The 13,492-nt window shown below is 43.0% G+C and overlaps 1 protein-coding gene across 4 annotated transcripts in view; it reads left to right on the forward strand.

Moving 5' to 3' along the window:
* The window catches only part of LOC105570188 (myosin heavy chain, non-muscle), a 44,783-nt gene that overhangs the window by 24,726 nt on the left and 6,565 nt on the right, over window positions 1-13,492 (forward strand). For 2 of the 4 annotated variants that reach the window (XM_012027204.1, XM_012027201.1), the window contains exons 2-7: window positions 2,738-2,894; window positions 3,837-3,955; window positions 10,980-11,003; window positions 11,850-11,879; window positions 13,089-13,181; window positions 13,304-13,466. In XM_012027204.1, coding sequence (XP_011882594.1) covers window positions 2,738-2,894; window positions 3,837-3,955; window positions 10,980-11,003; window positions 11,850-11,879; window positions 13,089-13,181; window positions 13,304-13,466 — 586 coding nt within the window. The remainder of the gene's footprint in view (window positions 1-2,737; window positions 2,895-3,836; window positions 3,956-10,979; window positions 11,004-11,849; window positions 11,880-13,088; window positions 13,182-13,303; window positions 13,467-13,492) is intronic. The other 2 variants (XM_012027202.1, XM_012027203.1) reach the window with 2 other exon arrangements.

The following is a 13,492-nucleotide window of genomic DNA, read 5'->3' on the forward strand; positions in this document are numbered from 1 at the left end:
ATGCGAGACGGTGCGTAGGGAAATGTGAAAACGTTATTTTGCAAGTTGCCAGACGATCCCGAAGGATACCACGCGCGTGCGCTCGCCCGCGCTGATAAAAGGTTAAATAACTTTGCTCCGTTTCGATATCGCGCCACGAGAGATTAAGCATCCCTTCGTTAGTTAGTCATAGGGGTCCGTCTGTCCGCCGTATACGCGAGATACATGATTTATTCGCTTGTTAGCGGATATCCTTGTGGTAGTAGTGAGGCGCACTTCGCGTTGCGATAAACACTTTCGATCCGGCTGAACTGAATCGTAAATTGCTAAGCCTATGCAAATATCGCAATAGCAAAGTATTTTACGCGTCACTGAAGCTTATCTCAGCTCGTGAAATTGAGGGGTCCGACGGTAAAACTGACGAGTGGATTTGATCTCGACGTTAATAATTAAGCGAAGTGTATTTTTCAAGTCGAATGATACGCTTCCGGCGGATAAGATTCTTCTATCTTATCACAAATTTATATGGAAATCTCCGCGAACGATAGTGCTTTTCCAAGTAAATTATCTTAAAGCGAGGGAGTCCGCAGTGCGATATCAATGACGTTATTTTACGTGACGTATCAAGAGTCTTATTGAATCTAATTGAGCAGCTCTAATACATTTTGTTATCTGTCAGTCGAAAATTAAATAAAGATGTCATCAGACTTTTCCTCTTGGGCGAACAGCGGGAATTGAACGGGAATTAACGAATTGAGTGTCGCTTGACGAGAAGAATAATTCGTACTTGAGTAACATCTGTTGGCCGGCAGTACATTATCCTCTTGACTCCCTAGACTTTGAGATAAATAATTTCTCTGCGAGCGCATAATAGCCGCGTAATAAGATGTGCACACACGAATGCGTTTCCCCGTGTAAATGTTTCATCTTGAAATCGAGAGATTCGAGAAATTCTTCGTCTCGCGCGCTTTTCTCAGCGCGCGATTAGGATTCAAGCGTTAGAAACATTTGACACGTCAATCTAATTATGATCTCGTAGGTTTGCAGACACGTTTTCCCGTCCCGAATTTTATAAAGCGCCATGCGTTACGTCGAAATAAAGGAGAAACGCATCCTTACCCTAGTTTTCACCAACGTCACGTTTAACTTTGATCTTACAATTAGCTTAATCCTTTGTCTTTTTCTAACTGCCCTCTTACTTAGGCCTGGTTTCACCAACGTCGCTTAACTTTAGCCTTAGCTTAATACATTCTTTATCTCTTTCTAACTGCTGCTTTAGAAAGAGACAAGCGTGAAGTAAACTAAGATTAAAGTTGAACGACGTTTGGTGAAACCGGGCCTGACTCAGATAGCCAGTGTGCAATGTGTGGAAATAAAATGCCAACAACTGATGCTAGGAATATGAATTCAATGTTTGAGTGATTTAAGCACAGTCAGCATAGCGTTAACATATTGTCGTAGTGCACAGCTAAAGAGAGAACAATACTGTTAACGATGAATTGGCACACCTTGTTTTCAATTTTCCAACAGATCTAAACATGTTAGAACTATTACATCTGGTCAAGCACTTGATGCCAGCGTAGAGACCCTGTAATCAGAGACTGGCCATAAGAGTTCGTCAAATTCCCGTGAGAGTGAGAGAGAAACATAGGCTATCTCACTCTTCTACGAAGATCTACGATCGAAGATGACGAACTCTTATGGCCAGTCTCTGATTTCAGGGTCTCTACGCTAGCGTGATGTTCGGATCATGCAAATGTATCATTTCCGACATGAAATGCTAGCGAACGACGGCACGATAAACGACGTAGATGTATAGTGAGACGCTAAACTTTTGCTAGCAATATGAAAGCGACTTGTGCTTACACTGGGTAGAAAGAGATAAAAAATAAATGAAGCTAAGATTAGTCTCGCTCGCTGAGAATCGTCCGACAACCCGAACACGCTGCTCTCCGTGAGTCGCGCGCATTTCCGCGGTTCATCTCTGGACCCCTCGGTACCTTCGGAGCCACCGATTCCTGGAAGCGGCTCGTTTCGCCGTGGATCGTAGCGGGAGTCAAGGCTCTCGGTTTCGGGACCGGCGGTCGTACCGAACGCCGGGGCCCTGGGCCGCCGGCGAGTGCACGCGCGCGTGTCGGCGCGGCGGAGAAAACGTGCCAACGTGCGAGTGAACGCACATGCGACCGAACGAGAAAGGGAGAGCGGCGGCGTGTCGGCGCGGAGGTAGAAGACGCCGGAGAGCGGCGAACCAGAAGCGCGGCGGCACGTCGGCCTCCTTCTGCCTCGGCTTCGCTCTCTACCTCGCGCTCGCGAACCGCCGTCGCATGGTGAACGTGACGTCATCGATCGGACATTCCATCGAGCTTTACGTTGCTCCGTTCCAGCTCGCTCTCGCGCGCTATCGCCGGGGAATTCCTGGAATGCTCATCAGCGTCAGCGGAAACAATGCCCGCCGAAACAATTGGGTCGCTCGAGCGGGCCCCGCGAGCGCTCGCGGGCTCTCCCGCTCGGCTCTGGCAAATCTGAATGAAGCGATCGGCGCGATAATTGGTCGATGAAACGAAGATAATATTCTTACACGGGAGATATGAATAAAAGACACGAGGCTATTAGGTCCGCTAATTAACGAGATAAGGCTTTCGTTTCTCGTTCAAGAGAGAGAGCCGTGGGCTGCCCAACTGTGTCAATTTGTAGACTTTGTAAATACCGTGCTCGATACAATTGGAATTATCGTAATCGAAATCTTTTCTCCTTACAGACGTACTCCGGCCTCTTCTGCGTCGTGGTAAACCCTTACAAGAGACTGCCGATATACACAGAGAAGATCATGGAAAGGTACAAAGGTATCAAGAGACACGAAGTGCCACCACACGTGTTTGCCATTACCGATACGGCTTATCGTTCCATGTTGCAAGGTAATGGCATAATTTGAATTTTTTATCAGCACCGAATTAGTGTAAAATTAGCCGGCGCATCGAAATCTAATTTCATTTGAAAGACAAGGATTCTGAAAATAGAAACGTGTCTTTTATTTAGACTTCAATTGCGATAAATAAATGAGTCTCGTTGATTCGCTCGCAAAGTCCAAGTTTTCATTATTTTAGTCTTGCACGATGAAAAAAAAGGAAAAAATTGTAATCTATAAATAATTATTTTGCATGATTTCTCGAAATTACTTCGTCAAGTTCCGAAGGTCTGCTGTAGCATGCGATGTTATTCCGTTTCCAACACGCATTACGCTTGAAACGTAGTTCTCAGAAAATCCAAGATGCCTACACGGGGAGAACCTTTTCTTCAGATTTATCCTGAAAATTATGTAATCGTGGGACAACGTGGCATTTCGAAGAATTTTGTGAGAGGTTTTTTTTTAAATTTTATCGTGCATTTTACAAGCAGAATGTATGGTAAAATTTCAAAAACTTTCATGAAATTCTTCAAAATGTTGTCCCGCAATTACATGATTTTCAAGGTAAAGAGGAAATTCTCTTCGTGTAAGGCTTCTAAATACGGGTAGACTCGTTTTACGACGGTTTATTTTACGGCAGTTCATAGCGACGTTTTCCAAGTAATTACCAAAGTAATTACCTCAAATACAAGTGAAACGTGTGTTTAAAATAATTTATTATTTAAAAAAACAGCAGTATTAGTACACACTTGAGAAAATTTTGATAATTTTTGGAATCCGTCTCGTTCAATCGCTGGAAATTATTTTTTTACGACTTTTAATTTTCACGATCCTGTTTCGCTGGAATCTAATCCGGTTGTAAAAAAAAACCGGGTTCTACCTGCGCAATTCTATCATTTAATTATGCTCACTTCAACGATCTACAATCGTCAGTGTTCTGTGCCCGTTGCAGATCGCGAGGACCAGTCGATTTTGTGCACCGGCGAGTCCGGTGCCGGCAAGACCGAGAACACGAAGAAAGTGATTCAATATTTGGCCTATGTGGCCGCGTCGAAACCCAAGTCCAACGCGGTAAGTCAACGTCCATTAGCACGTTCGTCGTCGCCGTCGTCGTCATTGCCGGCGGTTTTCGCCACGCGGCGAATCCATTGTGTCTCACGCGCGCGCTCGCTCGCTCGCCGAAGACACGCGCTCGTCCGGCGAATTGAACCACCGCGGTTTATACGAGCCATTTAACCTCCCGATGTGCTTCCCGCGAGCTTCCTGAGACGCGCGCGCGACTGATCTCTGGTCTCCGGAAACGTACACGTGTAGCGAATTCGATTGCTCGCACTAGAGCGCACTGAGTGCACACTGAGGCTCGTTTCTTCTTATATCTAGCTTCGTCTTAAATACACGTTCGAAGAGTATTTAGCCAAAAAATGATCCGTATGGATGCTATACAGATTATTTTGCTGACTAAGAAGTATTTCAAGAGAGATTTAAAGCGATTCCTATATTTAAGAATCGACAGTAAGCGAACTTTAGGGCCACAGCAGAATAGTCTTGTGCTCTTAAGACGTGAGACAGTTATTGTGCGTTACCTCAAGACGAAGGCTTAGAACATAAAACATTGTCTTAAGGCTGCCTTCGTGTGGGCTCAGTGCGCCCTAGTGCAAACAACCGAATTCGCTAATAGACATATTAACCATAGATTGCTTACGAGACAGCGAGGCCATCCGCCTGAGCACGGAAAAAATGATGTTGTATTAACAAGATCAGTGTAATTGAAATAAAATCATTGAAACAACATCAGTACTAACGAATGACAGCCATCCTATAGCTGTCTTAATAATCTGGATATCTAGTTGACTGCTTAAAATCCACAGCAAATACAATCGAGTGAATTTTCTATGTTTGTGGCAGCCCGTGACATTTAATTCAAGCAACTTCGTGCTTTTAACGCAAAGAATTATTTGACGCCAGTACACGATTAACCAATGTAGAAAATTGCTGGACGACGCTTGGCTGGCAAATTCTAATTAAAGAAATTTAATGCGAAAAATATTACCTCTGCCAGGGTTCGAACCTGGACTTCCCCTACACTCTGGGCGTCTCACCAATTTGACCACCGAGGCATGTGGTATTTAATATATTTAGCATTTAATAACATTCGTAGTTAAGGATCGCGGTCATTCCATTCTTCTGAGGAATAGTTGTGGCTCGCCAGTTTTATAAACTACGGATGTTATTAAGTTAAAGGTGACGTGTCAACCTATGGTTAATATGTCTGTGCGCGTAGGTTGCTCGAAAAGCAGCGAGAGGGGCCCCTCGTCAACCGACATTTTCCGAGGCTGAGGTGACGTCGGAACACTTCTCGCCTCGCGTTACGTCACGTTTTCGATATTTAAAGGGGGCGGAAGAAAGTATTCAACACGTTATATAAAACGGGACGTTATAATTGCGGGATGGCGAGGCGAGGCGACGTGCGCGATTACTATAATTTGAAGCGGGAGAAACTGGAGCCATGCGATGCCTCTCGACTCGATTTCCTTAATAAATACCATCTCGTATTCCGCGCGCGCGTCCCGTCCTCCCGTATACGATTTTTAATCGACTTAAAACGACCGTGTTGGCGTGCGCGTAATAATGCCGTTACGGTTGAAAGGTTCCGATTACCTCACGCACAATTATGTTTACGCGATAGACGGTCTGCCCGCAACTATACGCGCTGCCAAGGTTAATGACCAAAGCGACTACGTCGGAACCGCCGCGACGAGCGGCTACTACAATTGACGCGCTGCTCGCTAAATAGATTTAACTACAACGGCGTTTGTTACCCGAGCGATCGTGGTATGCGATTACAATGCTCGGCCGTGAACGTGTTTAGCCAATTATTTGCGCGTGGCTCTCTTCTTTTTTTTCCCCATCTTCCTAGTCGAAGCGTCGTCAAAACACGCTCGTTTCCTAGATGTGAACTGAAGCGGGATTTCTATGATACATTGAAGTGTAATAGCATTGGATCCGGAAATTTTTTCTGCGGCTGCGTTTTCATACTTTCAACGTCGTCTGAAACAGCGATTACTTTTACAGCTGGCAAATTTTGCGAAGTGCACCGCGTTTCGAGTTGATCGCGGATCATTGGGTCGACTTCGATGTGCGAAGTGTCAATGCCGAAGTCTTACCGGATGACTGGCGCGGCGACAATGCGGACCGTCCGGCGTTAATGGCGTCGAAATTTCGCGTAATCGAGTCGCCAGGCTCGCCGCAATCGCGTCAGCCTTTCCGAGACTCGGAAAACCTCACTTCCGCCGCCGGAAACGCAACCTCAATATCCGATTCGTGACGTCCTTACTCGCGGTGCCATCGAAATCCCGTGTCCGTCACTGCCGAATTGATTCCGGAGAGGAAACCAGACGTCTCGTGCGAAACCCGTTAAGATTCTTCACGTTATCGCCCGAACAGACTCCCATGCTCGAATGACCGATCCTGAAATAACAGGAGAGAAATCGCAGAGAGAGAATTGTATTTTTTTTTTAAATTTATCCGAAAGTCACGCAATCGTGGCATTTCGAAGAATTTTTACCATGCATTTTACCATGCACATAGTCAATTTTATAAGCAATTTTGAAATTTTGTCGTACATTTTACCAGTAACTTGTAATTGTGGGACAACATAGCAATTTTACCATACATTGTACTAGTAAAATTTTCAAAATTCATAAAATTCCTCGAAATGCCACGTCGTCCCACAACGTGATTTTCAGGTGAGTGTTAGGAGAAAGTTCCTTCCGCGTAGACATTTTTCTCCGCCGGGTTAACGCAGTGTCTTTTATAGTCCGCAATCTTGACTTTTCCAGATGAAGCTGTCAATGTCGCGACTACGAAATTTCAATGTTATATCATAAATGCCTGCTAAAAGAAATTTTATAAACTTAGTATGTTTTTTTAAGCAATGGATTGACGTTCTCTCTTCAAAGAGCTGTGTGGGAGTTCGAGAATTTTTTAAATGCTTATTAAGAAACGAAAGAGAGAGGGAGAGAGCGAGATTGTTTGAGAGCCTCTGCCGTACAGGTTCGCGTACAGTGGCTTCTTTGTTCTCGCGCGTTTCGCCGGGATACTTGAAAAGCATAATCCGTAGCATCGCGCGAAGCGCAACGTTATTAATAAATCGAGGAAGATGCAGGGAACGAACTGTTTTTTTCCCCCCGGATCGCAAATTACGCCGAGATTCGGGTAGAAGGACGGCGAGTAGGAAAAAAAGAAAAGAAAAGAGGAGAGACGTGCAGATACAATCTTCGACCGGCAACATTCGTTTCTCCGTCCTGTCCGCCTGACGTTTTCTGGCCTCGCGGAGTCTTGTAACCGCCTTTGTAAATTTTACAAGTCACATGGCTATTTTTAGCGTCCGTGAATCAGATAAAAATTTAGGCAGAAATAATGGCGGCCGTGTGTTGAGAGCAAACAATATAATTTAGTCCCTCGCGGGCATTTTGAAAGCGTGGCGCACGTCGAGGGCTCGATTTCGTAAGTAACAGTGCATGGTAAGATACATCGAAGTGGCGCGGGGGAGTCTCACGCTCTGAGAAATATTGCGATATTTTACAGCCAATCGTTCCGGCGATAACAAATTCGAAAAAGTAGGCTTGGAATGGAAATTTGAATCTTCTCGCGTACTCGACCATTTCTAGTTGTTAGACACCACAATTCTTAAGAGAATACACACCGCAAGTACTTCAGTATCGTACGAGTAGCGAAACCGAGGGGAGGAGCCTTCATAAATTTGATTTAAGGAAAGAGGAAGAAGGGGAACGTCCGACGATGAGGAATAACTTTTGTTGTCTCTTAAATAGTCGACTTTATTAAATGGCAACGAGCGACGTTTTCCCACCGCCGGTCCCGGGCCTCGCGGCGATCGAAAACGCGAAGCCGGTCGCTGCAAAAGGAGCAACGCTGCGAGAGGAGCTCGCTCCTTTCGAAGATCCGCGCGGATCGCGACTTCTCCGGCCACTCGATCGAAGGTCGGACCCCGCGAGAGAGCCTTAACACATTTTCGATTACCATGAGTTTGCGCCTCGCACTCACGACCCGAGCGGCGGATGGACGCTTGTTTATACGTTAATTAAGCCCAATCGATCTGTATTGCGTCGCGTACACACACGGTGGCTCGCGACATCACGGCGACGGCAATGAGGAAGGAGGACGGAGTCGGAGGCACGCGCGCATCGCACTCACCGAAGGACCTCTCCTTTTCCAGACAAACGGTCCACTTATCGGACCGAGTCTCTTGCCGATTCTCTCGAGTCACGCGAGCCCGGCCTGTGCCCGCGCCTGTGACTCATCTCGCGAGCGCGGAATCTAGGCCTGTCATAGATTTAAAAAAAAGGAGCAAGTAGAAATTTGCGCTCCCAGTTGTCCCGTCGCGCGCGTTTTCTTCCGACTGTTCTTTTCTTCTTCTTTTTTTTTTCCTTAAAATTTGGAGCGATCGTTTCGCGAGAATTCGACAGGCCGTCCTCGGATCTTCAGCACTTAACCCTTTGAAGCAACCCACGTTACCACCTCAGCTCGTTTACTTTTTGGTCATTTAATTTCTAGTTAACGCATTTAGATCGGGTCTTCTGCATTTTTTGGATTTCTTGGCAATAAAAGAACACAAAGACAGAGTCGAGTAGTCTTTAACATTTATTGTAAAAGTTTGATAATTAAACAAATATGAAGAGAGCAATTTTTTCGGAAAAATTCATTATTGACCAAGTGTTTTAAGATTATCCCTTGAAAACTTTGTAGTTTTCGGGCTCGCTCATTACTAATCTGATGTCAGATTTTAAAAATAAAAAATGGCCCAAAATGACCCAAAATGGCGGATACGAAGTACGTGAATTTTTTAAGTTTTCAGGTTTTTCAGCACTTTCGTTTGATTACGGTGTTGAGGGACTCGTCACGTCCGCATCGTTAGCTCTGAGTAATGCTAAGAATGAGTGAATTCTAAGAAATGATCAAATTTCAATATTGCATCCGCCATGTCGCGCGCGCTATTTTTTATATTCTATAAGAATTTTCAACTGGAATTTAGATTCCATCAGTCCTAATAGCATCTAAATAATTTCTTAGCAGTTGAAATAGTTGAATTGCAGTTGAATGATGTTATTCTTTTAAACGCAAATTTGAAGGAATAAAGGACTTAACACCCTGTCACGGCTCTTAGTCCTTTATTCCTTCAAATTTGTGTTTATCATATTTGAGCCATACGAATTTTATTAATTTGTTATTCTTTTCAGTTTTGAATTCCGCCATCTTGAATCCGCTATCTTGAATTATGAAAATCTGATAACGGATACGTAATCAGCGACCCCGAAAACCGCTGTATACAAAGTTTCACAAAAAAAAATAGTTCAATAGCAAAAGGTATGCTTCAAAGGGTTAATTTTCACCATCGCGGTGCGGTTTAATTCTGTTGTCCACAACGAGGGGGGAAAAAATGCGAAATATTCCGCGTAACAGTGCATCGTTAGTAAAATCTGTACGTTGACCGTTTTCGCGTATTAAACTAATCCCGTTGCAGCACTTCGCGCTCAACGGACCTTATCGCTTCTTGTCGCGACGGTAATTGTCGCAGACTAATCTTTGCAGGTCGCATAGGACACGCAATCGACGCAATTAAATTTTCGTGTTATCTGTCTGATTTTTTAACGGCCTTTACTAGACCGAGTCAGTGCACATGTACATAGAGCATGTCGGTGTATAATAAGTACGCACATCTGACGCACACGTATCTAATACTTTGTACAGCAAACTTTGGCCAAGTTGAAATCGTAGTGAGTAAATAACATGGAAGTGTTGGTTAGCGAAATGGTGACAGGGGTAATTTGTATTCCTCGATGAATCTGGAGAGAGTTGGTGCTATTTTCGGCAAAGGCAAAAGCCTCATTTTGCAGCAATTCGAACACTGCCAGCTTCCGTTAAATTTAACTAATTCCGTAAAAACCGTCTGCTAATTTGGAATTGCATTTCTCTCCGTCTCTGAAGAGAGGACGGAGAATTGGTGTTACAATCAATATTGAGGAAATCGGTCGCTTGTTCTAGTTGAAAAAAAATTAATACCTTATTCAAATATATCTTTAAAATCGCGCAATCGAGATCAGCCAAGTGCCTCGTCTCGTTCGACTGGATTTTGCACGCGCAAATCTCGCGAAGATTTTACCTTTTTCAGCGTATCAGATTTCTTCTTAATGTTCCTTCCTCGCCGCCGATCGCACGCGGCGTTTGTACATGCAAAAGTGTATGTGTAAAAGAAAAAGTCTGTAAAACGAGAACACACTCGCCTACGGTACGACTGCATGCTATCGCATCGGCTGCATTATCGTCTTACTTTTGTTCACAGCCAGCACATTCCTGATCGTTCCGCATGCACAAGAGCAAATAAGCTCGCTTGTTTCGCCGACGCGCCACCACGGACATTTCAAACCGTGCCGATCGGGGCGTTACTGCCCGAGTACACAGGGTGTCCCGCAGCTGCCGGGTTATTTTTTTTTTAACATCATTAATTCCTTGATGAGTTTGGCGCCCACGATCCCTTGGCGAACGTTTCGCGAGTCTGTCTCAGCGTCGCGCCTTTCCCTTTCGCCAGTGAATATTTTTCTTGCTACTCGGATTGAATTTCGATTGAATTGGAAGAATTCGTGAGATCAGTTGATCCACTGCGAGAAATTGTTTAATCTTGTAGCTTTAGCCGAATCGACTTTAGATCCACCAAGAATTCGAGTGCCGCGGCGTTATCGCGCGTCAAAACTAAATTCTGCAATTCAGCATCTGACACATTTATTTTCAAGTCCACTTTGTCTCGTTCAACATCGAAATTAAAATCGGAAAAACGAACCCAATAAGTAAAATAAAAGAAAGAATTGATTCCACCGTCGAGATACGATTTCACTCGGGTGTGTGCGTTGCTTTGCCGGCCGATTTGTCCTTCGTGTACCTGCCATTCGGTACACGGACCCGAGGGAATCGCGCGGACCAAGGACGTAAGCGCGACTCGAAAGCACCCATGGTCGATTCTGATTCTAATGCTGAAAATTCTTTTATTTTCGGTGCTGACTTTTGGCGGCCGCCCACCTAGACTCCGAGCCCGGCATTAATCATAGTAAGTTAACGAAAGAAACAGCCGCCCGGCTCAGGCGGCTGACGACGCCTGCGGCGCGGGGCTTGGTATTATTTTCCCGCTTATCCATCCCCTTACTAACAGTCTCTTTCGATTTTTTTTATTTATCTTCAATAACGCACGTACCGAGAGAGAAAGAAAAAGAGAAAGGGAGAGACCGGTGTATATTACCGGAATAACGTTGCACACATGGTTACGGGAAAAAAATATGACACAATAAATTGCATATAAACACATCAACACAAAATGTATATATTTATTTATATGATTACCACGTACTTTTATAAAAAGACTTAAGCGTGGTGGGTACGATAAGAAATTATCATGTTGTAAAATAAAGAAAATGACGTCTCGAAAAGAATTGCGAGGTGTGAATGATTTGAATCCAAGTTTACTCTTTAAAAAGCCAATCGGCGACTATTCACTGTTCTCAGTGAGAATCCACTGATTGTCTTTTAGAGGGTGTGTTATTTCTGAGGATATTACGATCGATTGCAATGTCTGTGTATATTAGGATGCATTTTTATAACGCATTGAATTATACGCTTTAATTTTGTTAAGACATTTTTTTGAAGGGTGGGAACGTATCTCGCAATTCTTTTGGAGGTAAAAGATGAACGAAAAGAAATCCTTTTGAACGTGACGCGTTAATAGGACAACGACCTCTCGGTACCTGCATGCGTTTCGCGCGTAGATATGTAATTGTATCATTTTCGCATTACCCTCCTGTGAGAAATTAATCGTTGCAAAAACTGTCGGAACCACCGGTGTTCTCGTGGCTAACGAAGCTTCCCCTTGCCTCTTGTTTCCTGCTGCTTGCGGATCCAGGGATCTGGGAGTGTCACGGAAAAGTTTGCGGTAATTAACGTGAGACAGGGAGAAAGAAAGTGGGAGGAAACGATATTAACACTGGTGTGGTGTCGTGATAAGTGTCTTGCCTTACAGCTTGCTTTTGTCGTCGATTATTGGTGTTTATTTCTTTTTTTTAACCCTTTCTCGATGCGCTGCAGTTTAACAAGTTGCAAAAATCGATCTTCGATTCGCTTGATGCGCTTGTGTTAATCGTATTACACATCGCTGAGCAAGGAAGCGTGAAAGATTTCGTTAACGCTTATGCTTGTAGTTGAATGTAAAAATATTCCATCTCGAAAATGACACGAATAATGTTCTGACGTTCGAAAGTGGAAATATAAATGTTTTATATTTACACGATAGACAATTTATTTTACTTTAATAAATTTACGATTTGCCACCGAAAGCCTTTCAAACGAAAATTTTCATGCTAGTCGTGCTCCTTTAAAATAAATTCATTGAATTAATTTGCGTCGTTGTATGTAAATGATGAACGTTTCGAAATAACCGGTTAAGTTTCGTCCCTTTTTTTTATATCGTCGATATTTTCAGATAGCGATTATAATCTATAATAATCGCTTATCGCCGTTATTGATCTATTTCTTATTAGCTATTGTACATATTTAGCGTTACTGTATACAATCGGCGTTAAATCGTCATCGTTCTTGTGTTTTATGTTTCTGGCGAAATATTTTGTAATAGATAAATTAAAAGTAAAGATAATATTTTTTAACTTATTTACTAGTCTAACAAAGTTACTCTTTTAAACAGGTTTTATACGTTTTATTAATGCTAAAGTTTTATATTTGTTTTTATATTGTTACTAACATAATTTTCAATATTATTAAATATTATTAATCGAACAATATCTCATATATTATTAGATACATTTTATGTGGACAATGTTTTCAACAATTCAAAAGTATCGTTCGACACTTGTTACGTATTTATGTTCGTAAAGAATCTTTGTTGTTCACTGTGTAATAATTCTTTCTATGTATAATTGAACATCCATAAGAATTGTAAGAACTCGCAGAAATGGATTCTTTGGTTTCACTTGCTTTGCATTGAAAAGAACGAGTTCATTGCATTATTTCTTAATGTGCGCCATAAGCCATTTACTTTGCTCATTAGCGCTATTTTTATCAATCTCGAAGTATAAATACTTTCGATAATGTTTGTCGAAGTTAATTGTTGAAATCTTTTTCATCATAGGGTGAGCTCGAGCAACAGCTTCTTCAAGCAAATCCAATTTTGGAAGCATTTGGCAATGCGAAGACCGTGAAGAATGACAATTCATCCCGTTTCGTAAGTTACATTAATAATTCTTCATCGATAATTTCGGGATGCAGTGTGCTTTTTGTTTTCGCATACTATTTCCCCATCCTATTGCGAGTAATCGTTATTATATAGTAATTCTTGTGTTGCAGGGTAAATTTATAAGAATAAATTTTGATGCATCCGGTTATATAGCCGGTGCAAACATCGAGACGTATCTTCTAGAGAAGTCGAGAGCCATTCGGCAAGCGAAAGATGAAAGGACTTTCCACATATTTTATCAGCTGTTGGCGGGCGCCTCAGTGGAACAAAAGAGTGAGTCAGACGATACGTAAAACAAA

This window comes from Vollenhovia emeryi, unplaced genomic scaffold (genome assembly GCF_000949405.1).
Source record: "Vollenhovia emeryi isolate VEMERY1.0 unplaced genomic scaffold, V.emery_V1.0 DF939121.1, whole genome shotgun sequence".
Classification (NCBI taxonomy): domain Eukaryota; kingdom Metazoa; phylum Arthropoda; class Insecta; order Hymenoptera; family Formicidae; genus Vollenhovia; species Vollenhovia emeryi.